The sequence below is a fragment of the Colossoma macropomum genome, unplaced genomic scaffold (genome assembly GCF_904425465.1).
Source record: "Colossoma macropomum unplaced genomic scaffold, Colossoma_macropomum, whole genome shotgun sequence".
Lineage (NCBI taxonomy): Eukaryota > Metazoa > Chordata > Actinopteri > Characiformes > Serrasalmidae > Colossoma > Colossoma macropomum.
In genome coordinates this window covers 9973837-10001259 of record NW_023494807.1, presented here as the reverse complement: position 1 = coordinate 10001259, position 27423 = coordinate 9973837, and the positions used below count along the sequence as shown (strand labels likewise).

The 27423-nt window shown below is 39.8% G+C and overlaps 1 protein-coding gene across 6 annotated transcripts in view; it reads right to left on the bottom strand.

Annotated features, from left to right (window-relative positions):
• Positions 1-27423, bottom strand: part of dock10 (dedicator of cytokinesis 10) — a 192414-nt gene that overhangs the window by 34286 nt on the left and 130705 nt on the right. For all 6 annotated transcript variants that reach the window (XM_036555809.1, XM_036555807.1, XM_036555812.1 and 3 more), the window contains exons 21-38: positions 25831-25952; positions 25243-25326; positions 25056-25148; positions 23855-23973; positions 22487-22556; positions 18377-18490; positions 17514-17585; positions 16718-16864; positions 14899-14982; positions 13774-13870; positions 13631-13663; positions 11523-11701; positions 8629-8745; positions 6883-7000; positions 6526-6647; positions 4761-4875; positions 4545-4611; positions 3781-3828 (exon numbers count right to left, since the gene is read on the bottom strand). In XM_036555809.1, the coding sequence (XP_036411702.1) occupies positions 3781-3828; positions 4545-4611; positions 4761-4875; positions 6526-6647; positions 6883-7000; positions 8629-8745; positions 11523-11701; positions 13631-13663; positions 13774-13870; positions 14899-14982; positions 16718-16864; positions 17514-17585; positions 18377-18490; positions 22487-22556; positions 23855-23973; positions 25056-25148; positions 25243-25326; positions 25831-25952 (1801 nt within the window). The remainder of the gene's footprint in view (positions 1-3780; positions 3829-4544; positions 4612-4760; positions 4876-6525; positions 6648-6882; positions 7001-8628; positions 8746-11522; positions 11702-13630; positions 13664-13773; positions 13871-14898; positions 14983-16717; positions 16865-17513; positions 17586-18376; positions 18491-22486; positions 22557-23854; positions 23974-25055; positions 25149-25242; positions 25327-25830; positions 25953-27423) is intronic.

The window sequence follows — 27423 nt, the reverse complement described above, 5'->3', positions numbered from 1 at the left end:
ACCTCCGAAACCAAAAGAGTAGTTTTGCTCTTCCAGTTTTAAAAAATAAAAAAAAAGCTTTTGCTAACAAAGTTAAAGTGTTTTGGTGGTCCTCATCTTGATTATTACTCCTGTTTGTCTCTGGAACAGCCTGTTCATACTGGGTACACAACAGCTACAGGCAGATCCATAAAGAACATTAGTTTTTGTTCACGCCTAAAGATCAATTAATGTTCATCAGCTACTTCAAATGCGTCATTCGATTACGGTGACCCGATCATGTACGCTTTCCATCTCCATCAGCCTCTCATCTGCGAAAATCACACAGGCAGAAGAGCACACAGCGACTCCACCGACAGAGCGGGTTTGGAGAGGTGAGGAGAAAAAAGGAGGCGAAAGAAATGAGCGAGGCGGCTCCCTTTGAAACGGAATATGTTAGTGGAATCCCTCTCACTCTCTGCCTGTGTCTGTCTGCACAGCCTTCAAACGGTGGAGGAGTCTGAGCCTTGTTTCAAAAAAAAAAGCTGCAGACTGGCATCAAAGGCTTAATTTTCATGCCTGAGAGTGAGAGAGAAGGGGGGCAGATCCTCTCTCAGGCTGGCACTGAGGGTGTGAATCAGAGGCCTCACTAATGCCTGACACATACAACAGCCTCGCTTTGGAAAAGAGCTGTAATCCCATTCACAGGTAGAAGAACGCAGTTAATTCAATTAGCCACGAGCTAGAAAAAAGTGCCTTTATCATACGCACACGTACACAGATGCTTATTCACGTTCTCTAATAATTATTACATTTCTTGTGCAACCTCTCAGTACAGCTTGCATTGCATGCTAGGGCTGCGTATTATATTGCTTACATTATTATTATCATTTTGCAATATTACTAAATTCGATTTATTTATTTTGCCTTTCAGTAAAACTTAATACTACAGGGTAATGAAAAACACTGAAATGTTTACATTAAAAAGTTACACAAAAATGTTATACCAGGGATCTCACCCAATCTGGCAACTCACAGGGTGAGTTTTTTTATCTATCATCTTAAAAACTGAATGTCATAAAAAAACAGAACTATTCATTTTTATAAAATACATATTATAAAATACATATTACATCAAACAAAATTTGTTTAGCACTAGACATGATCTCAGGACCTGCGATGGACTGGTGACCTGTCCAGGGTGTATCCTGCCTTCCGCCCAATGACAGCTGGGATAGGCTCCAGCACCCCACCGCGACCCAGAAGGATAAGCGGTTTAAATGATGTATGTATGTATGTATGTATGTACATATGTATGATCTCAGGAGATTCCGGATTTGCGTATAACACGGAAGAAGCAGCACAGATGTAAGTAGAATGTGGATAAATCTTATCTGGACATTATACGGATAACGCCTATCAAATATTTTCATTTCTGAATATTTTATAGAACACTGTCTAGAATATTTGACTATTCTACAACAATAAAAGACATTTTTATTCTTATTGTTGGCTTAATTATTATTATTATTATTATTATTATTATTATTTGCACAAATTTAAAACTTTAAAACTAAAAATACTACACAGTATTACTGTGATAAATTATTTAATAGCAAGTTGCATTAAAATCTTGTTCCTTCCCAATCTGGCAACCCTGATCTGGCTGTGTTCGGTGGTAAAGAGCAGAAACAGCATCTTAAAACAACTTTTTGAACTTGTCAGTGAACAGGGGAGTGATTAGGGTTTTTAAGACGCTCAAAACCGGAGCACGCGCTAAACTTAGCCCCGTCGGCCAGTGCAGTCTCGGTAATAAACGTAATTGAGAGCCTGCTAGCATCATTTTAACACCAATCTTTGTGTTGATGATATTACGCTGTTCAACAACATGATTACATTTCATTCATTTTTCTTCATTTAAATTTTGCCCACAACATCACGAGAATACCAAACAGTGAACCCAGCATCGGTAATCAAACACAAACCTGGATCTCAAGACCCCCAGAGGTATTTTAATCTCAGTATGGTATTTGGGCTTGTATGCTGTGTATGTTGTGTGTGTGTGTGTGTGTGTGTGTGTGTGTGTGTGTGTGTCACTAATAATAAACCCTTCCTCGTCCTTCCTTTTCAAGCTCCAGACAGCAGGTGCTCTCTTTTCTTTCTGTTTTCATCTCTCCATCTCTCCCCAGGTCTGGCAGGAATCCCTTTAATTCTCACATTTTCTCTCACCCTTCGTTCTCCTTCCCCTCTCTCTCTCTCTCTCTCTCTCTCTCTCTCTCTCTCTCACACTCACTTATTCACTCACTCACTCACTCACTCACTCACTCACTCACTCACTCACACACACACACAGAAAAGCACAGAAAAGCACAGACTCCTTGGGCTGCACAATACATCATTTGCTAATCATAACTGTGATGATGGCCTTTTGCAATAGACTTCTGAATTCGTGCCTAATCCTGTAGTCGTCATCATGCCCATATTAGGAATTCTGGGTCCAAGCTGTTTTTCTCTGAGTATGTTTACATGCACTTAATAATCCAAAAACTGCAGAAAATCAGATTTTGTCAGTAATCTGATCAACACGTTTACATGCACTTGAGTAATCAGATAATGGGGAAACTCTGGGTCTACATGAGTAAGAGAGTAATCAGATTTCTGCTTTCTAACCAGCCAATAAACTCACAGAAGCAGACGTGACGTAAACATAACGTAAAACTCAAACTTCATGCAGTGGCTTTTTTTAAAACATTGCGCCACTTTACCTGAAAATATAAACATACGCCATCTAGAAGATGAAGAATATTTAAATCCTTAATTTCGTGTTTGGTTTCAGCGCCGCTCCAAAAGTGTTTTGCTGCGTCTCGCGACATCCACCATCTGTTTTCGCACATGCGCAGACTGAGAAATCCGAAAGAAATCAGAGTAAGCGTTCACATGCAGTGAGAAATCTGATTACTAAGATAAAATCCAGTCTCTTTCATCGGATTTTGTAATCAGATTTATAGAACGGAGTATGCCGTTTACATGACCATTTGAACAACAGGATAACTGCAGCAATCGGATTATGATCGGATTACTGAGTGCATGTATACGCATTCTGTGACGAAAAATAAACGGCATTTTCAAAAATCGCTATGGTCCCCTGAGTCAAGATGTAAATGTACTTTGAGTTATAATATATTTTGATGAAAAAGTTAGATTAACCCCTTAACTGTCCAGGCTTATTACACACTGAGGCTTATTAATCAGTAACTACAGAGACGTCAGTGCAAACTAATGGAGCTGTTCTTTGGCCGCAGGTCTATGGCTTTTTAGAGCTGTGTGACGGCAGACATCAAACATTTCTTCATATGTGCAGCCAAACAGATCTCCTTAACAGAACCTGTTCATCAAAATATTATAACTCAAAGCATGTTTATTTTTGATACTTAAGTACATTCAGGAAGCTCTTTTGTACTTTAACTAATGTACCCATAGAGAAAAACAGCACAGACTCCGAGTTGCTTATATGGCACTGAAAAATGAAGACACGTCCAAGAAAAATCGATAATTTTGGTTAAAATAATGCAAGCTAATGTTAACTGTGTCGCATCATTAGTTCACCCATGAAATATTACTACACTACTGCTATTTGTATCCGTATTGTGCAGCCCTATAGACAAAAGCAGAGCTTCTCTCTGAACTGTAAGTCGCAGGTGCTCAGTGATGCGAGGCTTACCTACAGCTGGTCCAAAAAAACCTGCCGGACTAAAAGCTTTCAGATGAACCGTACGCATAAACAGACATTTCAGTGGTCAGTGATCCTTCGCAGGAACTTACCTCGCTATGTGACGCTTTCCCAGAAACCTGAAGTGCTGGAGACACAGTCTGTGAGGATGAGACGGAAAGATGAGGAGAGCTTTTGCGAAGTTTTTATGTATAAACACAAATTTCATCATTCTCTGATGGTTCCCGACTTATCTTTTTCTCCTCTGTTCTGCTCCGATTCGATTTTTACCTAACTCCTTTATTCTAATCTCTGCATATTTATCATCCAGCCAATCATCAACCATTTAACAGCGATGCACCAAAATTTCAGCCACCTGAAATTTTTGCCCAGAAATGGTCAAAAATGTCACGTTTGGTTTTCTCCTTGGAAGCGAAAATCAGCCAAAAATGAAATAAAACAAAAAATAGGCCTAAGAGTGAAGTGTCAAAATCTACAACTGTGCAAACTTTTTAATGGTAATGGGCAGGAAATTCAACCCAAAATCTGAGACTGAGCTAAAATAGAATAGATCTCATCATGTTTTAAGACCCTTTTAACACACAAAATACCACAAATCAAATCTTCACCTCAGAACTGTAAACCATATGAAACCTGAAATCTCTCCACACCACCCTTTCCACCCTCACTGCTCACTAGCAGCTCAACACAGCTGATTTACCTTATTTATGTAACTGTATACTATATGCCAGTGGAATGGCCACTAGGGGGCCTGCAGAAAGAGGTGGCCTTGCTCTGGCTCTACCCCTTAAATACAGATTCCCTTTTGTGTCGTGACAGCCCTACAGTCCACCCATCTATAGGAAGTTAGACTTACTCTAGAATGTTGAAGAAGTCTGAGATCTCCTGGTGAATGGCTCGGTGCCAGTAGGCCACCATGACCTCTGTAAGACAAAACACACATCATTCCCACACCATTACACGTTACATAGGCGCAAATAATTAGTAAATGTCTATCAGTCAAAGCAGTTAATCATGTGGGCTGAACTCAGAGGACAGCTGATGTGGGTGAGTGCAGGTCTTGATCTCTCACCCTCTGATATGGTCTTCATGATGTGTAAGAAGCACATGAGCAGGCTGCGCGTCTCGGCCTGGTCCAGCTTATCGAAGCGCGAGCCAAAACCAATCAGGGACTGTGGCCTGGGGAACTGCACGAAAAACGGTTCAAAAATATTACTAGGAGCCACCAATCCTCAATCCTATAATTTACGACAAACAATTCACTGAGTGCGTTTACATGCAGTCAATAATCTGAACATAATCGGATTTCTGCAGTTATCCGATTATTCAAATGGTCGTGTTAAAAGCTCACTCTGATTTCTTAGATTAGAGTAAGGTCTGGAAATCCGATAAAGAAATCCGATAAAAGGCTGGATTTTAGCTCAGTATTCAGATTTCTCAGTGCATGTAAACTCTTACTCTGATTTTTTTTCGGATTTCTCAGTCTGAGCATGTGCAAAAACTGACGGCGGGACCAGAAATATGCGAGCAGCGTCGCAGCGGGATGCAGCAAAACACTTTTGGAGCTCATGCCAAAAAAGTATATTGAAACCAAATACATGCTTGACAAAAATGACGGACTTAAATATTTTTCATCTTCTAGATGATGTATGTTCATATTTTCAGGTAAAGCGACGCGATTTTTAAAAAAATAAAAAAGCTGCAGCATGAAGTTTGAGTTGAGTTTTGAGTTTATTGGCTGGTTGCAAAGCAGAAATCTGATTACTGTCTGACTCATGTAGATCCTGAGTTTCCCATTATCTGATTACTCAAGTGCATGAAAACGTGTTGATTGGATTACTGACAAAATCTGATTTTCTGCAGTTTTCGGATTATTAAGTGCATGTAAACGAACTCATTGTTTTCCATGTAGTTACGTAATAATAAACCTTAGGATGTAAAAAGTGTGGGAATTTAAGGGGTTAAAAGGCATGCTTATCAATTAGCTATTAAACTATTATTAAAACTCATCATTCAGTAGCTGGGTGACTATAATTGAGGGTGTGAGCCCAAACATTCGTTGTAAAGGCAATATTTGACGCACAGTCTTGAAAGAAAGTGTCAAAAAAGGTTCTTTGATTGACGCTAAAGAAGAATTACTTTAGCTTCCCTGAAGAACGCTGTTTAAAAAAAGTCCCTCAATGAGTGGAAACATTAACAAGTACAGCTAAATGGCTAACAAAAAAAAAGGAAACGTTTCTGGCTATTTTTGTGGAAACACTGACATCATAAACACGAGGCCCTGTTAGAAAGTCCTATAACTGGAGTTCAACAGATCAAAAAGATCAAAAATATTAAATGTTTCATGCTGTTCTGCTTTGGGAAAACTGCCTCTTCGGACGCCAAAACAGGCAAAGCAGTAGGGCTACTGACTGATTTGCATGCTTCACATCCAGAACTGCTATCACACAATTAATTTCACATATCCAGAACTTCAACAACTCGAGGCAAAGTTCTGTGAAATTAATTCTGGATGTGAAGATAACAAATTAGTCAGCAATGCTACTGCTTTGCCTGTGTTGGCCTCTGAAGAGGCAGCCCCAGAGAATTTCTAGTGAGAACTACTCGGCAATGTCTTCTGGGTTGGTCAGACACTAGAGGGCGCTCCCGAGCGATTTCAAAATGAATGAGACAAATGCGCAAATTTTCAAAGGCCGGTGACACAAAACAAAAAGCTAATTGAAATGCATAGAATTTTACTTACAAAATGTCCCAGAACTGAAAATTATACCAACATACAAACAATAAAAAAGGGACCAAAGGGTAAACTGTGTACAGACATAAGCAATGCATGTCACCTTTTCACATCCGTCCATCTTCTCGCTGTTGCGGTCACTGTTGCTGGGGTTGGACTCCACACTGATCAGCGAGCCTCGCGAGTCTGCGTTGTTAGCTGTGGATAAGGCGAGGGAGGAAAACGCTAAAAGGAAGGAGATGAAAGAGATGTGATGGAGAACGGACACTCACACAGTGCAACGACATGATCAATCCTGCATACAGTGAACAACTAACACACTGACACACACTTCATGTACATGACTGATGACAGATGTTCTGATAATAATCCTGTGCTGAACGAAGTAAAAACGAGGCTGTGGAATGAGATGTTCTGACCATTTGCTACAACCCTAATACACAAAGCCACAAACACACACCTGTAATGGAGTTGAGCACTTCTTTGGAGAATGCAGCGTCCACCGAGTTGCCGTGAGAAATAGTGTGGACAATCTGACCTGCCAGACCTCCTCCTACGCTGAGGTCATCTCTGGAACCCTGCACAGCAAAACAGATTAAAACACTTTAAAGGCTTGTTTAAGGTTTTCTTAACCTGGTAGAGGAAGAAGTTAACATAAATTAAAACATACACAGTGATTTCCTCACCATTTCTAATGGTCTGATGGAACCATGATGGCCAATTTCCACCTTACAGGTCTTTCAGTTGAACTGTCCTTTTTTTTTCTTCAGTAATGTTGAAGCGAACTGTATTTTCAGCTTTATAGGTAAGAAGCAAGTAAACCTTTCATAAACCGTTGCTTTTTTTAAGCATGTCAGTTGTGCAGGATTGTTTGATATGAAGAAAGCTTCAGGTGCCTGTTTTATTTCGGCATGGCTGTCTTTGTGGAGAGGTGTGAATTGTTTTTCACAGCGGGGGTTCTTCCCTTTTACCCCCCCTTTGCTTGCTAGCAGCTCAACACAAAGTCACATCACTGAATGTTTAAAAAAGTACAATTTAACAATTTACCATTAATGCATTATTAACATGTTAACTTTGACACAACTTTTTTTATTTACTGTTCAAAGCTTTTATTTTCTATGGTTCTCTTATGTAATATTTTCTTAAAGTAAGTATTTTGAGCTGCATGATATCTATGATGTTTATGTGGACCATTCTACTGAAGTAGTTCAAATGGCGGTGCTACATAAAAAAACTATGTTTAAAGAAACAATGAAGTATTCAGACCTTAGATATTTATAAGGATTTTGTTATTTATTTTAATTCAAGGCATTAATAGAAATCATAATAAGCTAAACATCTACAAGATCATCAATTATGGGGTACTTTCTGTTGGGAGGTGTCTGACCCAAAACCTAAGCCCTAAATTTATACTTGTGGAAATATTACCTAAATCTTTTTTGCATTTTTTCCATTCTTTTAGATTTTTTTTAAAGAGAAGTTAAAAGATTTTGATTTGTCATAAATTTAATTCTTAACTACAGAAACTTTATTTTAAAAATGCTGTCCCACGTTTTCTTCACTTCACACTACCAACACAAAAAAGTTTTAGTCTGTAGGCAATTTAGAGCAGGAAGTGAGGCTGCATCCCTGTCCCTCATGCACACATGGTGAGCAGTTAGATCCCATTGTTTTGAAGTAAATGTGTCCCAAAGTCTGGAAATCAGTGCGGAACATTAAGAATTGTCACTACCGAAACAGATTTTCTGCAGTTAAGTAGCTTTTTTGTGTTTTAATTAAAATTATGATAATTTTATGTGTGTACAGCTGTTTAAAACTGTGTTTGCGAGTCATGTACTGGATGCATTTTTGAGTTCTGCTCAAAATGATCTAAAATTGTCATTACCGAAACATTTGGTAAAGTTTCAGCAGAGTTATGATTGTTTTGGTACTGAGAAAATGGAATGTTTAATCATGTATGTTCAATCATGTATATTTAAGGTACAGAGTCACTCAAAGTGAAAGGATTTTAGTCTAAAGTGCAAGATCAGTTAAAAGTCCCAAATGTGTTTTCAGCTTTGAACTTTGAACCAATTGAACAATCCATATAGATAAAGTGGATTATCAGCATTACTATTAGATCTGTCCAGTACAAGATCAGATCCAGAGATTGAACCAAGAACCTTTCACCACATTCCTGTGTATGTGCCGTGTACAGCTTGTTTACCTGGTCACTGGAGGTCAGGTAGATGGGGAAGAGGTCTCTGAGGAAGAATCGTGGCATGTTGTCGAGGATGAGGCCGTACAGAGGCAGATACAGAGATGCTATCCTGGCCTGCTTCTCCTGTAAACTCACACACAGACACACTGACTGTGAGAATTAACCCATAATTATAACAAGAATAAGCCCAGCCCAGCTGAAGTATTTCTCCTTAGATTGAGTGATTGTGTCTCATATCAGTAAACAGATGTTCTTGTACTGCAGCACTAGCGGCATTGAATATACTGTGTGTTTGTTTATTTATGTGCCTTTCAGGTTTTTTACTTCAAAACTCCCAAAACGAAAGTGTGACTGGCTGAAAACATGACCGCTCCAGAGATCCTGCTGGTGTGGGTTTCCTCCCTTGCAATGATGGGAAAATCTATTTGTGTGCTAAATGCACCCCCTTGCAGAGAATTCATTCATTTATAAACCTGATGTGTATACACTGCTGGTACTAAATATGTTATTTCAGTAGTTTTAATAAAAAGAACAAAATATATAATCTTAATATGAATAAAAACCACATCAGAATATAATACGGACTTTGGAGAAACTAAAATAGATTTCACCGCCCTGTTCACTCACAGCTGTATACGGTGTTGACTTTAGCACAGCTTCTCAGAGCAATCTCTCAGTCTGGCTCCGACTCAGCACCCATTCATTCATCACATACACACACACACACACACACACACACACACACACACATATCCCCGCCTCTACACACAGGGGTGGAGGCTCCAGGCTTTAATAGTTTCCTGCTGTTCTCTACTCTCCTTTCCAGCTCTGTGCCACACAGCTTTCTAAAGTGGTTTCCTGCACAATAGCTGGATTAAATCCATTTAGAACTTAAGCGGGTCAGAAAACATGCTTGATTCAGATTATACAGCACAGCATTATAGCAAAGCATTACAAAGATGTTCCACAATGCTTAGTCCAAGCCTCAGACGCTCCGAAGTCTCTGATATTCATTGCATGTTAAGCTGGCCACAACTACGGGGATTTCGTCAGTTGCATTCTGATTGGCTGACTGGAAACAGAAGCAGTTCACTTTGTGAACCAGGGTGAGTATTTTGGAGTAAAGATCTAGGTGCTAGTTTGTGAATTTAAGTCCATCCCTTGCTTAAAAGTGATTCAAGAGTGGGTAGTAGTCAGTGAGACATCCTCGAATGTTTTCAGATGCATATCAATTTGTTCCTTGTGGGTGTTTTTGCCCTATTTTAAAAGCCAGCTACAACAACAGTGCATTGCTGGTTAATTTCCTCTCAAAATGGGCCGTTCTCGGCTGCCTTAAGAGACAAAATGTACCAGACAGTAATAGCATTATCTCCATCTATGAAGGGATGACTGGTGCTAAAAGCCAATGAGTGGACATACAGTGAGCCCAGAATAAATTCAAAAATAATTTTGAGTTTAATTTGTACAGCTCAGTGTTCTACAACTGAAGAAGCAGCGCACAGTAGGAGCTGTGTGATTACTACTTTTCACTAGTGGCTAGTCATTCAAAAAATTAGCTGATTTGTCATTTACTACAGTTACAAAACATAGACAGCAGTCCAGACATCAATGAAAAGTATTTGGTTAGTAGCAACATTTTGTGGTTTGTCATTATGTGACAAGTACACACTGAATGCTGATTTAAATTCGATTTTTTTAAAAATTATTAATTACCTATTAAAAAAGGGGGTAATTTGGGCTTTTTTCTACAAACTTTAAGAACCCCTTTCACATTCACTGCGTCAAGGGACAATCAGCCAATAAGGAGACGGGAGCAAACACAAAACAAGGAAGGGAGAACATGCCAGTTCTGCAGTTTAAGGTGACTTTTTGGAGCAAGTTATCAAACGGACACCAAACAGAGTTCAGCAGCAGGAGTGACCCACGGACTTGCACTGCTATTCAAACCAAAGAGGTGGTGAGCAACCAGGTTAATGAACTTGAGTCCGCCTAGTCTCAGCTGTGGTCATTACTCGCCATACAGTCTCTCCCTTATTATTTTGCACTTTTGGAACTATGAAAGTTGGTAAACATAATCGCTAATTCCCAGTATTGACTCTTATTCCCAACGTCTCAATCTCATCTTTGCACTGACTTAATGGGAGTATGGGGGAGGACTCACTTGTAAGTGTTACATTAAATGCTGCTGTATGCAGATTGTATGTGTGGTGAGCTTGATAAAGTAAGGCATATTACGCCGCCCCAAACTTAAAAGATGTTAGTAAGAGCGTTCCCAGTGGAACCTCCTTATAAGCTACCTTTATAACCTTATGGTTTCCATTTATTAAAGGGTGGAATTACCTGGGGTGCTTGTTACAATTATGCATGTCAGTCAAACAGCCCGTTTCTGTTAAAGTAGACGGAAACAGTGATTTGTGGACCCTCCTCCTGCCTCTTCACACCTGTTTTTCTTACCACTGTATTTCTCAAGCACTGCCCTAAACTAGTTCATAGCCACCCACAGCGTCCCCTAGTGGACATATTAGTTAATTTGTTGACCCTGTATGGAATAAACTGGGCACCTTTAAGTGACAAAGAAATCCATACAGTTTTGTGTGAATGTAATTGATCATCCAAGGCATGCTTGATGTCTTTACTCTTGCTCCTTTAGTTTTAGCACTGGACCTAAGAGGCTAATGTAGTTAACAAGTAACGGAAGCTCATACCCCACCAATTAGCATGACAGGCCTAAATCATCACTTGACTCAAACTGAGTGAAGGTGTTCAGTAATCTTTAAAAGAATTGTGTGGTTTCTGACACTGTATGACACACTGTTATCTCTATACATGGAATAAAGTACATTGCAAAGTTAAAACCAGCTCCTTGACGTTTTTTGGGTTTTGAGGACTGTGAAAGCTACCTTTGTGGCATAGCGTGAGTCCAAAGAGTGCTTAGCCATTAGGTTCTTCAGGTTGGCCAGAGCCAGGTGCCGAATGTCCTGCTCGTCTTGTAACGCCAGTCCGAGCTCCCTCAGCAGCAGACCGGTCAGAAAATGCTTTCTGCAGAACTCGCCCGTCAGGCTGTACTCTGGCATGTCCACTGGGGGGGCGAGAGAGAGTACATAGATATGGATGAATAGTGCCAGGAGGTCATCTGCAGTATATTCACATTTAACAAGGTGAGCTGAGACATAATATGGTTCACAGTTACACAGTTGACACAAACACAGGAATGTATGTACAGAATTTTGCTTATATCTAAAACTGTGGTTCACCATATAAAACATTCATTTAAATGAATACTGTAGTGCTTTTCCAGCCTGCTCAGCGTACAGCGGATTGCCATGGACAATAATTTTGATCTGAACTTTAAGGACAGAAAAACCAAATGGCATGAAACACACATACAATAGAAGCCAGTGGGCAGGTGCTTTTATTTTAAGCGTGTTTTGTGTCAAGTCGAATCGAAAGACAATCTGTACAAAAGATTAATATATTGAAACAATATCACAGCATATGTATAAATATATTAATATATTCTATCTCTATATTCTACTTATATTATGGAATTTAAGCTCCTTGGACAAAAATTGAGTCACATGCATCATTTCTTCACAAATACTTGGTTAAGCACCTGCTTACCTTAAAGGGGAACTGAAATTATTTTTTTAAATTTCTGCATAATTAAATGGTTGAGATGCAAACAGAGTCGTTCAGAGTGGTTTGGTGTGAAACGCTCCGTTCTAGAGAAACTTACCGAATCAGAAATGTCTACAGTGGTGGTGATAGGAACCAGACTTCCACCTCTAAAAGCTCCCTCACATAATGTTATTACATGAAATGGTTATGAATTCACTCTGTTTACATCTCACACACTGAATTATGCAAAAAAAAGGAAGTGGAAGTCTCCTTTAATTACAGCATCGATCCTGTCAGGTAGTGATTACAGCAGCATCTTGAGACAGGTCCTGTCCATTTTAGTCCACTCTTCCACTAACTTTGTGCTTCATGTCTGAGCAGAACACAACACTAACACTCCCACATTCCAGGACGCCAGCTGTAGGGTGTCTTTATATGACTGGTTCAACAATGGGCCGGCCTTATGGCCCATAGAGAAAAAAAATATATATTTCAAATGTATTTATCAAATATATTTTTGCAATGCATGAAAATGGCCAAAAAACGTATTTGTTAATTATATTTTAAAAATGGATTTATTTGTATGTTTTATCATTTTTCTTCAATTGTATGTGTTTCTAACAAAGCTTAGATACAAATGGTACTGACTTGTGTTTTGCATTGTACTTTTTTTACATATGCAGTAAGACACTCACACAAAATGTATTTCAAATAAACAGGATATTAAATCATAACTGTAGTTTTACAGAGTATCAATACCTACAACAACCGCTTTTGTCATGTTAAAGGTTCATTTGATCATATTTAAAATTAAGACACTGGAATACAAACTCATTTTAAAACGTCTCAAAAAGTGCATTAGACAGGATTTTGGACATTTTCATACATTTTAAGATGTATTTGATAAATACATTTACACACATTTATTTTTGTCTCTGTGTAATATTTTTCCACACATTTTAAAATAAATGTATTCAAATATATTCGGTTAATATATCAGTAATTCTGAAATATGTTTTAGTGTTTGGAATGTATTCCAGCAAGAACTGCAATGTATTTGAAATGTATTTCACATATATACAAATACATGTCCATATATTTTTTTTTCCATATGGGGGACGAGCAAAATCACCAGACTCTCAATCCTCAATTCTCATGCTGGAACAGCAGGTGAAATGCAGAAATAAGCAAGAACCCCCAGCTAATATGTGCACAGTTACAGGAAGAGTAGACTAGAGTGGACAGGAACTCTCTTACGAGACTGGAGGAATCATTGCCTGTCAGGCTGTTATTAAGGTAATTGGCTGCTTGACCAAGTTTTAGAGAAGAACCGATGCGTGTAACTCATTTTCAAAGAAATAAACCACGAGGTTTAATGCTGAATAGTTACCCTTAGCATTCTGCGCTTCCGGTGAGGCCTTATCTGACATGAAAAGAAATGAAGGAGAGCATTAATGAGGTGAGGTCAGTGTAATGAGGACTCAGACAAGACCAGTGAGGTTGGAGCGAGACGTGGCGGTGGAGCTGGCTGACCTGTGATTCGGGCAGAGGGGATGGGCAGGCTGAGAGGGATGTAGTGCTCGTGGTTACACACCTCCCTCAGGAACTCGAACTTGAACTCGCACAATGTCTGCAAAACAGCAACAAATGGGCTGGAATGGAGTTTAAACATACTAGCCTGACCAACAACATTGATTCTTAGGTCTACACTCTTAAAAAGATGTTGCTAGGCTGTTACTGTGTTTTCCCAGGTCGTTGCTAAGGTGTTTCCCTTTGCTTTAATATCCCAGATGGTTGCTAAGGTGTTGCTAGGCTGTTGCTGTGCTATCCCAGGTAGTTGCTAAGGTGTTTCCCTTTGCTTTAATATCCCAGATGGTTGCTAAGGTGTTGCTAGGCTGTTGCTGTGCTATCCCAGGTAGTTGCTAAGGTGCTTTCCTATGCTATGGTATCCCAGATGGTTGATAAAGTGTTGCTAGGCTGTTACTGTGCTATCCCAGGTGGTTGCTAAGGTGATACTAGGCTGTCATTATGCTATCCAAGGTGAATGCTAAGGTGTCGCTAGGCCGTTACTGTGCTATCCCAGGTGGTTGCTAAGGTGTTTCCTATGCTACAGAATTCCAGATGGTTATTAAGGTGTTGCTAGGCTGTTACTGTGTTTTCTCAGGTGATTGCTAAGGTGTTTTCTTTTGCTTTGGTATCCCAGATGGTTGCTAAGGTGTTGCCAGGCTGTAATTGTATTATCCCAGGTGGTTGTCAAGGTATTCTCCCTTGCTGTGGTATCCCAGATGGCTGCTAAGATGAGACCAGGCCGTTATCATGCTATCCAAGGTGAATGCTAAGGTATCGCTAGGCTGTTGCTGTGTTATCCCAGGTGGTTGCTAAGGTGTTTTCCTTTGCTATGGTATCCCAAATTGTTGCTAAGGTATCGCTAGGCTGTCGCTGTGCTATCCCAGGTGGTTGCTAAGGTGTTTTCCTTTGCTATGGTATCCCAGATGGTTGCTAAGGTGATACTAGGCCATTGTCGTGCTATCCCAGGTAGTTGCTAAGGTGTTTTCCTTTGCTGTGGTATCCCAGATGGTTGCTAAGGTGTAGCTTTCATGGTGTAGGATTTATGGTGTAGTGTCCTCTAAGAGAGGAGATGGTTTAGGACTGTGCTACCTTGTTGTCGCTGGCTGTGATCATATTGATGTAGTTGTTGATGAGCTTGAAGGTGAATCCTCGGTCCATCAGAGTGAAGCAGCGCTATGGAAAAAGACACACTGTGTTAGTCTTTCATTATCTCTCTCTCTCTCACTCGCTCTCTCTCTTTCTCTCTCGCGCACACCAAATTACAACACGTTAATAGGCTGTATGAAGTCTCCCCATCAATAAGCCACTAATGAAAAGGAAGCTGCTGCTTCACTGACGTCCGCAGGCAAAAATAATTCACATCAACACGAACAATAATCTTCAGAACAGCTGAATTCATCCAAGCATCTCAGCTCAAATGCCCCCCTGCGGCAGTTTGTTTTTCCATACGGCTTGGTTATAATAAAAATGCCCTCAATTTCAAGGGGTTACCTCTCGAACAGACGCCTCGGCCTGAAGTATCTAAATTAAATCATCCACTGAACTATGACAAAATTAGGGCTTCGAAATCGTATCTCTGACTTAGGAAACAACTCGCCAAGTGCAGAAAAGACAACGTTCTATAAACAAGCAAGTGTCATGGATAAAACAGAATATGAACATTTAATTTTAGGCAGGTGTGGTTTGGAATGTCCACCATTTCGTTCTGATTCGAAATGAGTGTCAACGGTTACCAAAATGTAATTTGATGTCATTTCTATTTACTTTAAAATTGTTCCAACAGTTAATTGAACAGACTGTGTACTATGTAAACACTGTTAAAGGTGTTTTTTCCTGTATTTTATTCTAATTACTAATTAATTAGTAATTAATTTTTACCTGACCATTTTCCAACCTCTCTTTATTAGAATTAAAAAGTTTTCGCTATTGTACCTTTCAACTCTGGTTTCCTCCCACAGTCCAAAGACATGCAGTCAGGCTATTTGGACATGCTAAATTGCCCCTAGGTGTGAGTGTGTGTGTGTGTGTGTGTGTGTGTGTGTATTGTACCTTTCAGGCTGATATAGATCAGATTCGATTAGATTAAATTTTATTGGCACTGTGCAGAGTACAGGTACAGAGACAATGAAATGCAGTTAGCACCCAACCAGAAGTGCAAAATACAGTATTATTTACATATAAAGTGCAAGAAAATGACTGACAATTGACATGTACAATAAGTACAATTAAGGACAGTAGAGTGGTAAAAAATATAGATATGCAAGTATAAATATAATATACATATACACCAATCAGACATAAAATTATGACCTTGTTTCTACACTCATTGTCCATTTTATCAGCTCCACTTACTATATAGGTGCACTTTGTAGTTCTACAATTACAGACTGTAGTCCATCTGTTTCTCTGCATACTTTGTTAGCCCCCCTTTTACCCTGTTCTTCAGTGGTCAGGACCCCCATGGACCCTCACAGAGTACGTACTATGTGTGGGGAGGGGGTTGGGGGGGGGTTCATTGGCTGCCTTGTATTGTGCCTCAGTGAAAAGGCAGTGTGAACTGAAACACTCCCTATAACTTCAGCCTAAATGGGTGGGTCTAAACTGTTGTAGGCTGAATAGGTGGGTTTAAGTAAATGTGTTGGTTTTTGTGACATCACAGATACAGTGAATTCCAAACATGCTGTTTTTGCAGTTTAGTTTCAATATGGACCCAGGAGTAAATGGTATGTTTTGAATGTTTTGAAAGGATTATTTGGCTGCATGTAAACGTAGCCACCAGCATAACTGTACATCATAACACGTTCTGGATCCGGGCTCGATCTGACGGTTTTGACACTGAATCTTTCTTTGCTTTCTTATAGCTTAAAAAACAAAGTAATAAAAGCTTCAGTAAAGCTTTGACACTCACTTTGACGAAGGCGGCCACAGCCTGGTTTGCGCTGCGGGTTTCCTCAGGCAGCTCTTTGCTTTTCCAGTAGATGTGGTCTGACATTGTCATGATCAGAGCCTCCAGGTGGCTCTGGAAGGTGCCGGGGAACCGCTGCTGCCGAGGCACCTGAAAAACACAATGACAAGGGAATTTGTCCTCCTTTGCTGCAGTAACAGCCTCTACTCCTCTGGGAAGGCTTTACACTAGATGTTGAACATTGCTGTGAGGATTTGATTGAGCATTAGTGAGGTCAGGTACTGATGTTGGATGGTCAGTCCTGGATCACTCCAACTCATCCCAAAGGATTTGGACGGAGCTCCATCACTCCAGAGAACACAGTTCCACTGCTCCACAGCCCCATGCAGTGGGCATGGTGAGCTTAGGCTCATGTGCAGCTTCTCCAGAGTGTCCAATTCTTTTCAATTCTTTTCTATAATGATTATACAAGCTGTGCGTGCACAACTGAATGAAATGGCTCTGCTACTGTTTACTGTTCAGATTACAATTATGTAAACAATTATGTCCTGGTACATGCTCCGCACGGAAACTGTAGGCTACAGTCTCCTGCAGACTTTTTAAGAAGACTGTAATCACATCTGGTCAGAATTACTAAAATGTTAAATGGTTATAATTATCCTCGGGTTTTATACTGCAGCATGTGATTAAAACCAGTAACTGTCCCATCATGTCTAATCCAGTCTAATCATGACTGCCAAAGAAAAGCATGTAGAAAAGCAAAAAGCAAAGATAAAAGGTACAGTTTGTTTAACGTTACCTTCAGCTTTTCTGAATCCATCAGGTGCTGTGCCATGGACTTCACTATGATCTCCAGGAAGAACCAGGAGAACTACACAGAGAAGAGAAGAGAAGACAAGAGAAGAGGAACAGAGATGAGAAGAAAAGAGAGGCAACAAAAAGAGAAGAGAGGAAAAGAGGAGAAGAGAGGAGAACAGAAGAGATGAGAAGAAAGAAGAGGAGAGTAGAGGAGAGGAGAAAAGAAAAGAGAAGACGAGAGGAGAACAGAAGAGAGAAGAGAGAAGAGAAGAAAAGAGAAAAGGGGAAAACAGCAGAGAACAGAAGGGAGAAGAAGAGAGGAAAGGAGAAGAGATCAGAACAAAAGAGAAGAGAGGAGAGAAGAAGAGAAAACAGAGAAGAACAGAAGACAAGAGAGGAGAAGATAGGAGAAGAAAAGAGACGAGAGGAGAAGAGAAGTGAAGGACGAGACGAGAGGAGAACAGAGGAGAAGAGGAGAACAGAGGAGAACAGAAGAGGGGACATGAGAAGACAGGAGAAGAGAAGAGAAGAGAGGAGACAAGAGGAGAGAAGAAAAGAAAAGAGAAGAAAAGAAAAGAGAAAAGGGGAAAAGAGCAGAGAACAGAAGAGAGAATAAGAGTTGAAACGAGAAGAGAGGGGAACAAAAGAGAAGAGAGTAGAGAAGACGAGTAAACAAAGGAGAAGAGAAGACAGGAGAGGACAAGAGAGGAGAGGAGAAGAGACAAGAGGAGAAGAGAAGCGTAGAGAAGAGGAGAACAGAAGAGAAGTGAGGAAAATAAGGTCATATAATATTTCAATCAAATGAAGACTGTGCACAGACAGTGTTAGGTATCGACTGCAGGGTGCGCTGGTCAGTTTTTTCACCTTGAGGATGTTCTTCACTGCTGCCTGCTCATTGCTCTTCAGGTCAGAGGTCATGCCCTTGGCCAGTTCTTCATGGACGGTCCGGAATCCGTGCGCCTCAGTCTTAAACACAAACTGTTTAAAGACACACAAACAGAACATGTTGTAACATGGAAAACATGTAACATAGAAAACATCTGAGGATGTGAGTGAATTATCTACTACTGTCATCATAACTTCACCAGTATAATGTTGATTTTGAGATCATTTGAGACATAAACATCGGGCCAGACCTTTTTGAGTCCATATGTGTGATATTAATACATAAAAACGTACAACGTAGTGTGAAAAACAGCCGACTCGACACCTCTGACTTTTAAATGACTATATTAGGTTTTATAGAGTGACTCGCAGCAGCACACGCACACTTCTTTCAATTTTAACAACACGATCTTACATAGTGCAGCTTTAAATTCTTGGTTTGTGATATCAGAATTGGCCACTTTTTCAGTTAGCATATTGGCCCAGAAATTCCATATTGGTGAACCTCTAAAAATAAGTAAGAGACTTTAAAAAGAGATCTGCTGCACCTCAACAAATATCTAGCATTGTCATTTCTCCTGCAGGACAGTACAGTTGTGAGTAAACAACACCCTATGTACAGCATTCACACCCCCACACCACAGTGCAATAACAGCAGAGCAAGTTATCTCAATGTGCAAAATATACAGCTCTCTCTCTCTCTCTCTTTCTCACATGTTTGTTTTTATACGCTGTCAGGACATGGGATCATATATATATATATATATATATATATATATATATATATATATATGTCCCTTATTTATTATATCATTGTTGTCGGAACACCTCGTATCTCCAAAATGGTAAATTTACAGGAGAAGGAAAAAACACACTTTACTTTCAATGTAAGTCAATGGAACCAGACATTTTCCCAAGCCATTTTAGGTTGTTTCTTTTGGTCAACTATTCATGAAATTTACAAACAATGTAAAGACAACAGGCATTTTCAAATTGTGTCAAAAACTGAAAAATGACAAAAATGGAGATACGAGGTTTTTTCTTCCGACAACAGCGACATATTTACAACTATGTTCATGTGAAATGTCCTTTATGGTACTAACAGAATTACTAAAATATGTCTGAGAATCAAAAGATTCTGTGTCATTCAAAACCAAATTTCAGTCTCTGCATGCGTGAGCCAATGAGCATGCTTTTTTTTAAATTCTAGCCTGCTGATTGGCTGTCTAAATTACATTCTGTGTGTATGTTATTAACGTCAGTGCTTCTTGATTAGTCTGCAGCCTGTAACAGACAGAAAAACAAGGTAATAATAGAAGTGTTGCTCGGGAATTGGTAAAGAAAGAGTTATCAGTATTGGTACCAATATCACACACATAACAAAAATGACAAAAATGGAGATACGAGGTTTTCTTCTGACAACAGCGATATATAAGTATCTGTAAGTAAAAGCTTTTCGGAATAAAAGCACTTCATAAACTCAGGATATTTTTGCGAATACATTAATGTGCTGCTATCGATGTATGTTTTTAAATTTTATCATTCATATGTTTTTTGTTTTGATAGACTGATGATTAAATGTTGTGATATATTTGTGAATCACTAAGAAACCCAAAGTCATGTGACTAATGGAGAGCTGTGCACCTGCATCACCCACATGTCCACAGCGATGCCCTAATAAAGGCTTGTTTTAATTCAGTAAAGACTGCTGTGGACATTCATCTCGCTTTTTGAGGATGTTTCTGACTTGAAAACGAAGGAAAACCAACAAACACACACACATGATTGATGCACGATGTGGAGGGTCTAGACGGCTGCTTTTGTTTTCATGCTGCGCTTCACCTCCTCACAATACCATACTGATTCTCTCTCTCTCTCTCTCACTCCACTCTCTCTCTCTTCCTTTTCCCCATCTCTCTCTCTCTGTCTCTGTCTCTCTCTCACCTCTGTCTCTCCCTTTCTCTCTGTACAGGCATTAGATGTGGATGTTAAACCTAGATAAGAGTTACACTGACCTCCAAAAAAATAAAACAGTGACCACACACAGACACACACACAGACACACACACACACACACACAAACACACACACACACACACACACACACACACACACACGCACACACACTTTACTGCAGCTCTGCAGTGTGCTGGAGAAAACCTCTCCACTGGCTACCAGCCCAGACACCATACCAATCAGTTGCCATGGTAACCCCATCTCTATTACACCATGCTTTTCATCAGTTTCCTCCTGTCTCTCTCCCTTCATCTCTCTTCTTATCCCTTTCTCTCTCTCATCTCTCTTCTTATCTCTCTCTCTCCTCATCTCTCTCCTTCTCTCTCTCTATTTCCTTATCTCTCTTTTTCTCTCTCCTGTGTCTTCTCTCTCCTTCTCTCTCCCCATCTCACACTCTTCTCTCTCCTAATCTATCTCCCTCCTTATCTCTCTCTATCCTATCCCTCTCTCCATCTCTCTCTTTCTCTCTCTATCCTATCCCTCTCTCCATCTCTCTTCTCTCTCCTTTCCCTCCCCATCTCTCTTCTTCTCTCTCTTCCTCTCTGTTCTTCTCTCTCTCCCCCCATATCTCTCTGTCCTCTCTTTTTTGCTCCTCTATCCTCTTTCTCCCCATCTGGTTGTTCTCTCTTCTCTCTCCTCATCTTTTTCCTCTGTCCACTCTCTCATATCTCTCCCCAACTCTCTCCTTTGTCTATTTCTCTCCTCTCTCCTTCTCTCTCTTCCTTCTCCTTTTCTCTCTCCTCTGTCCTCATTTCTCCTCATCTGTCACTACCTCCATAATCCCTACCTGTCTTTTCTCTCTCGCTCCACACACTTTTATCTCACCTCCCAACTCTTCTTTCTCTCTCTCCTCTTCTTTGTTTTCTCAGTCTCTCTCCCCCTTCTCTCTCCTCCGTCTGTCTCTCTTTCCATCTATCTTTCCCCATTTCTCACGTTTCCCTATCTCTCGATCCTCTTCCCTTGCTCTTTATTTCATTCTCTCTCTCTCTCTCCTCTATATATAGAGTGCTCTCTCGATTCTTTGTAAGGAAGGTGATGAAGGTCCTGTTCTGTTGTCTCTCTTCTCTAATGAGCCACAGAACACGAAACAACGCAAGATGCTCTACAAGATGCTGTAAGGCAGACGACTCTCCTCTCTTTCCGTCTGTCCTAATCTCAGTCTAATGAGCAGCTTCTCCTCTGAAAATCGAACCTCTGAGACGCACAAACCATTTTTCTCTCTGCAGGCGGATGCTGCTCTTCTATCTCCACTCTCCATCATGTCTTTATAGACCCCAGTGGTCAGACATAGTCTGCAGCGAGGGTCCGTTTTCCTTCAGGAGAGTAAATTTTCTCTCAGCTCAGCAAAGAGAAAGTCTCCTTTATGCTTCCCTGCTATAAAACCTGTATCCTGGGAAATGACCTTTTCTTTTGGAAATATGCTGCACTTCACCAAAAGGTCAGGCTTTCTGCCACTTAACAGCTGCGAGAGATAAACGTTAGTATCGTGTAGCGTTTTTTTATGATACTACATCACAGTATTTATGTTTGTTCTGGCATCTGATAGGTTAGAAGAAACAAAGTAAGCTCACATTTAAAATATACTAACAAAAACTACAAATTAAATTATTTGTATTCAATTAAACACACATATTATCTGTGCTGCTTATCCTCCTGGGTCACTGGAGCCTATCCCAGCACTCATTGGGCAAAAGGCAGCAAAACACCCAGGACAGGTCACCAGTCCATCACGGGGCAGACACACAGAGATCTACACACACACTTAGGAGCACTTTGGCATCTCCAGATCGCACTGTGGGAGGAAACCCATGCAGACATGGGGAGAACAGGCAAACTCCACACAGAAAGGACCCTGGTCGAACTGAACCCAGTCCCTTTTCGCTGTGAGGCGACAGCACTACCCATCACGCTGCCTAAACCTGACTAAACAGGCCTAATTATTCTCTCTCTGTAATCAGACATGCAGTCGGGAAGGTGTTTTTAAGTTTTTAATATCCACATTTTGTGATGCAATTTATCACAATACCGATAAATGTTGTCATATTGCCCAGCTTTAGAGGCCAGTACACATACCTTTATGTAAGAATGCAAATAGTGATCCATGTTTTCTTCATGGCACTTGGCAAGGATGTGAACCAGGACCCTGTAGAAGAGAAATAAAAAGTGGAGTACAGCCACATCAGCATTAACGGCAATAACTATTGTGCTGTTATTTATTTTAATGATCTAAAGGATTCATTTTCATACCGAAAACGATACAGAAAAAAAGTTGATTTAAATTGTATTTTGTTCCGATAAAATGTTTAACTGAAGGTCCAACAATTCATTAAAACAAACGTGATGTTTCAGCTATTGCACAGATTCTGTTAAGGAAGTCTGTGTTTTTCTTGGTTTTTCACATCTGCAGCCTCACTGCTCTCCTTAATGTCACTTGTTCATTAAAATAATATTATACAATCTCAAATCTTTTCATACTTCAGTACATTCATTCACAAAATACATATTATTAGTAAAATGAAGGCTTAATTTCTGTCTTACACACAAGACTAACTTATTTATAACATAATCAAGTACAATTCTACATCATCTCAAAGATGCAATCATTAAAACTTTTCATTAAAAGAGCCCATATCCTCTGTTTTTCATTTTTTTGTGTTGTTTTATGTACCAAAATAATATTAATAACCATTTTCCAATGTCTTATCACTTAGAATCTGATGTATGTAAATGAGCTCTGTTCTGATTGGCTGTCCTGTATTGTGCCTCATTCAATTAGCGCTCAGAGCTGAAAATCTCCTCAGAACTAGGAGAATAAGAATAAGATATGAATGGCTAAACTAGACTTCAGCTAAACTGCTATAGGCTGAACAGTCTGGATCAGGATTTATGTAAATGAGTTGGTTCTTGTGACATCACAGCACAGTACTTTCAATACAGGCTGTTTTCACAGCTTAGTTTCCATATATGAACTGTACGGACCGGAGAGTGAATGGTGCGTTTGGAAACGTGTTCAATGTTCACATGCTGCAATCTTAAAAAAAATGGTTCTTCAAAGGTTCTATGGTAAAAACTGTGGTTCTATATAGAACCATAAACACTCAAAGAACCATCTGCATGCTTAATTGGTTTATTGCATGGTGAAATGGTTCTTCGGATTGATGGAGAATGTGTTGTACGTGGTTCTATTTAGCACCTTTTCGAAAAAGGGTCTACATAGCACCAAAAAGCGTTCTCCGATTGAAGCATGCAATAGCAGAGCCCTTTTTGGTGCTATATACAACACAGTCTCCAACAATCTGAACCATACAGTATGTTGTGGAACTGAATTGTTCTGTGGATTGTTACACTCCTCATCTAGCTTTTTATGCCAAAAAAAGCAAGAAAGATCTGTTTTTCCATGTTACTGGCCCTTTTAAAAGCTGTTTGTGGCTCCTTTAATACCTGGTGGTGGTGTTTGTGACGTCATCTGAGTCGTTCTGGGTGAGAACTTTAAACAGCTGGTTGAAGAGGACTGGCAGGAAGCGAATGATCACATGGATCCTCTCCATACTAAGGAGGCCCTGAAGGGACAAACCGAATACAATCAGAGTTACGTTACTCAAAATGAACACAAGACGATGCACTGACATTCAGTATAATGTCAAGATAATTGACTACGTTCTAATTAGGGCAGTCACTATTATTTGCTAATACTCAATTACATGCTTTTAAAAAAAGCTTACATTTAATATTATCAATGAATTTGCAGTCATCAGTTGGAAGTTTGAATTATGGTAATGCATATGTTAAAGGGACGCTCTGGCCAAAATGAAAAAGTTTTACCATCACTACATATGTTGTAAACATGCCTACTTGCCCCATGCGGCAGAGCAGCAGCAGTGTCTAGAGCCCATGTGTCAGTTTCATTTTCTGTTAAAATTAGCTCATTTCACAACTACAATTCCCAGCATGCACTGCAGCATAATGTGCATAATGTAATGTAACGTAGCCAGTTTTAATGTGCATAATGTTGTGTAGCCTTTTTGTTCATTTATTTATCTATTTATTTATTAATATTTCAATATTCATTATGTAATATTTCAAGATTCACTACAACTGCCTTTATTTTGATGTCAGTGTTTTGGCTTACGTTGAATAAATAATGACCAGCTCAGGTTACAGCAAAATGTTCTTTAATAATCAAATAAAAACACAGATGTTCTCTGGTCCACAGATTTGTAGTTTGAAAAACATGGAGAACCTCCTTCTGATGATGCATCTTGAAGGTGGGAGGAACTTCTAAAAACTACTTTTTAGGTAAGTATTTGAAGGACAGCAGTTTTTTCATAAAGCACAGTGGCTATACTAGCAGTCAGGATGTCTCCATTATGACGTACTTGTGTAATGCATGCTGGGTATTGTAGTGAGAGAACAGTGTTTTCGTGTTATTTTTAAATGTATTTTTACTGACTTCCTAGTTCTTTTTCCAATTATGTGTTCTGTAATTTTTGTTAAGTTTGCCCCTTTTTTGTTGCTTAGTCTCCAAAAAAAACTCACCCAATTACTAACATAAACAATAGTGACAGCCCAAGTTTTAGAGTGGTATAACTGTTGAATTTCTTTATTTAAATAAACACATTATTGTTTCTTCCGGTTCATTTACCTTCAGGCAGTTGATAAAGTTTGAGGTAGGTGGTTGTGAGAGATCCGTCTCTCGTTTTTGGCACTGCTGGAAGAACCGATTCAGATGGGGGTCCTGCAAAAGTGCAACCAACAGCTGCTGCGTTCACATAACAAACGGACACATAACAAGAGCTACCGCATGAAGACGGACCTGCCAGATTCCTTACCTGAGTATATACGGTGGACAGTACGAGTGTAGAGACCTTGAAGATGGGCTTTCCTCCATCTACCCACTTTACTTCTGATCCATTCTGTTAAAAAAAAGAGTTGAAATTTAAGTTTTACTGATTTGATGTTAGTTTGTTGGCTCTAGCCATCAGCAGCAGCTCAGGATCCAACATCTCAAATCATTTTACAAGTGCAGAGGAATTTAACTGTGTTCAGGCATCACACAGTAATGGCAAAGGCCAACTGTCTCACTGTCATATAAATAGCCAGATTACGATTAGACTCAGAAATTACATTTCAAACAGCCACTGTCTTTCTGGGATGTGTGCAAATTCAATTTAATGCTTTAAGGCCTTTGAAATATCAAAAGGATTCTTAATGTTGCTTTGAGCTACTTGTTCCACCATTAAGGCTAACAATTTCAATGCAGTATAAAAAAAAAAACCCAAAACAATAAACCTTTAAAACAATGTATTGAAATTAGGGCTGTGAAAAGATTAAATTAATTGCAACTAATTGCTTATTTTTTAAGTCAGGTATGACTGAAAACACAACATTATCAGCACCTACACCTCTCTTGCTCTCACCTTGTTGGATGACGTCTCCTTAATCTGCAGGTAGCTGCTAGGCAGAGTGCAGGACACTGGCACGTTGAACTCCTGAGAGGCTAAACGTCCTTCCTTCAGCAGAGGCAGCCACGCATAGCCCACTGTTCAACACAAACACACAGAGCAGTTAAGTTTACGATTACGATTTTTGGAATCTGGGTCTGAGTGGATCAGACACAGCAGTGCTGCTGGAGTTTTTAAACACCTCAGTGTCACTGCTGGACTGAGAATAGTCCACCAACCAAAAATATCCAGCCAACAGCGTCCTAGAGGATAGAGGATGACCAGCAGCAGCAGATGAGCTATCGTCTCTGACTTTACATCTACAAGGTGGACTGACAAGGTAGGAGTGTCTAATAGAGTGGACAGTGAGTGGACACAGTGTTTAAATACTCCAGCAGCACTGCTGTGTCTGATCCACTCAGACCAGCACAACACACACTAACACAACACCACCACATCAGTGTTACAGCAGTGACGAGAATGATCCACCACCTAAATGAAACCTGCTCTGTGAGGGTCCATGGGGGTCCTGACCACTGAAGAACAGGGTAAAAGGGGGCTAACAAAGTATGCAGAGAAACAGATTGACTACAGTCTGTAACTGTAGAACTACAAAGTGCACCTATATAGTAAGTGGAGCTGATAAAATGGACAATGAGTGTAGAAACAAGGAGTTGGTCATAATGTTATGCCTGATCAGTGTATATACACATTAGACTCTAAATATATACACATATACACAATATACACATTAATATATACCACTACTGCACTATTTCTAATGTACAGTTATGAAAAGTAATATAGTTATGAAATAAAAAGCTATGATATGTACAGTTTTACACATTTCCATGTGTGCAATTTGTGAGTCTGAGGTAGATAAATGAGATCCAGGATACAAAGGAATGGAATACTGATATGTACATATCTAGATTATGTAAGATATGAGTAGATGTGCAAGATGACCATCTATGTGCAAGCATAGCTTTGCTAGACTGAAGTTACAGTTGGACCAGTCAGAAGAAACCAAACATGTGCTGCATACTCAACCACAACTAACTGACAGGCTGACCGACGTTCACGACTCAAGCCAAAAACAAAGTATACAATGCTGTTAAAAAAATCAGTTAACATCCTATCCAGGCCTGATGCCAGAACTAAACCATAAACGAGGCCTCAGAAACCCATGGAAAGGCCTGGTAAGGGTGGGGGGTTGGTGGGGGGGAGGCAGCTGAAGAAAATATGAGGTGAGAAATGTACAGTGGATCTGTCCAACGAAGCCACATATTCAGGAGAGAACCAACAGAAGAGCCACATTAGCAGCACATCATCAAAAACCAACCCACTAAGGAGGTTCATTTGCTGATTTATCGTCCCACAACGTACAGCACATGTCTATGTTACAGCCAGTACAGAGTGATGCATTCAAACTCTTCAACGTAGCCTATTATACAGCATGCACAGTAAGTTGTAGCAGCGTCCACAAAGTTTAGTCTCACTTTGCTTTTTTGCCTTTTGTTGCTTTGGAGGGATGTATAAAAAGTTGCAGGTTTGGTGGGGGATGATGAT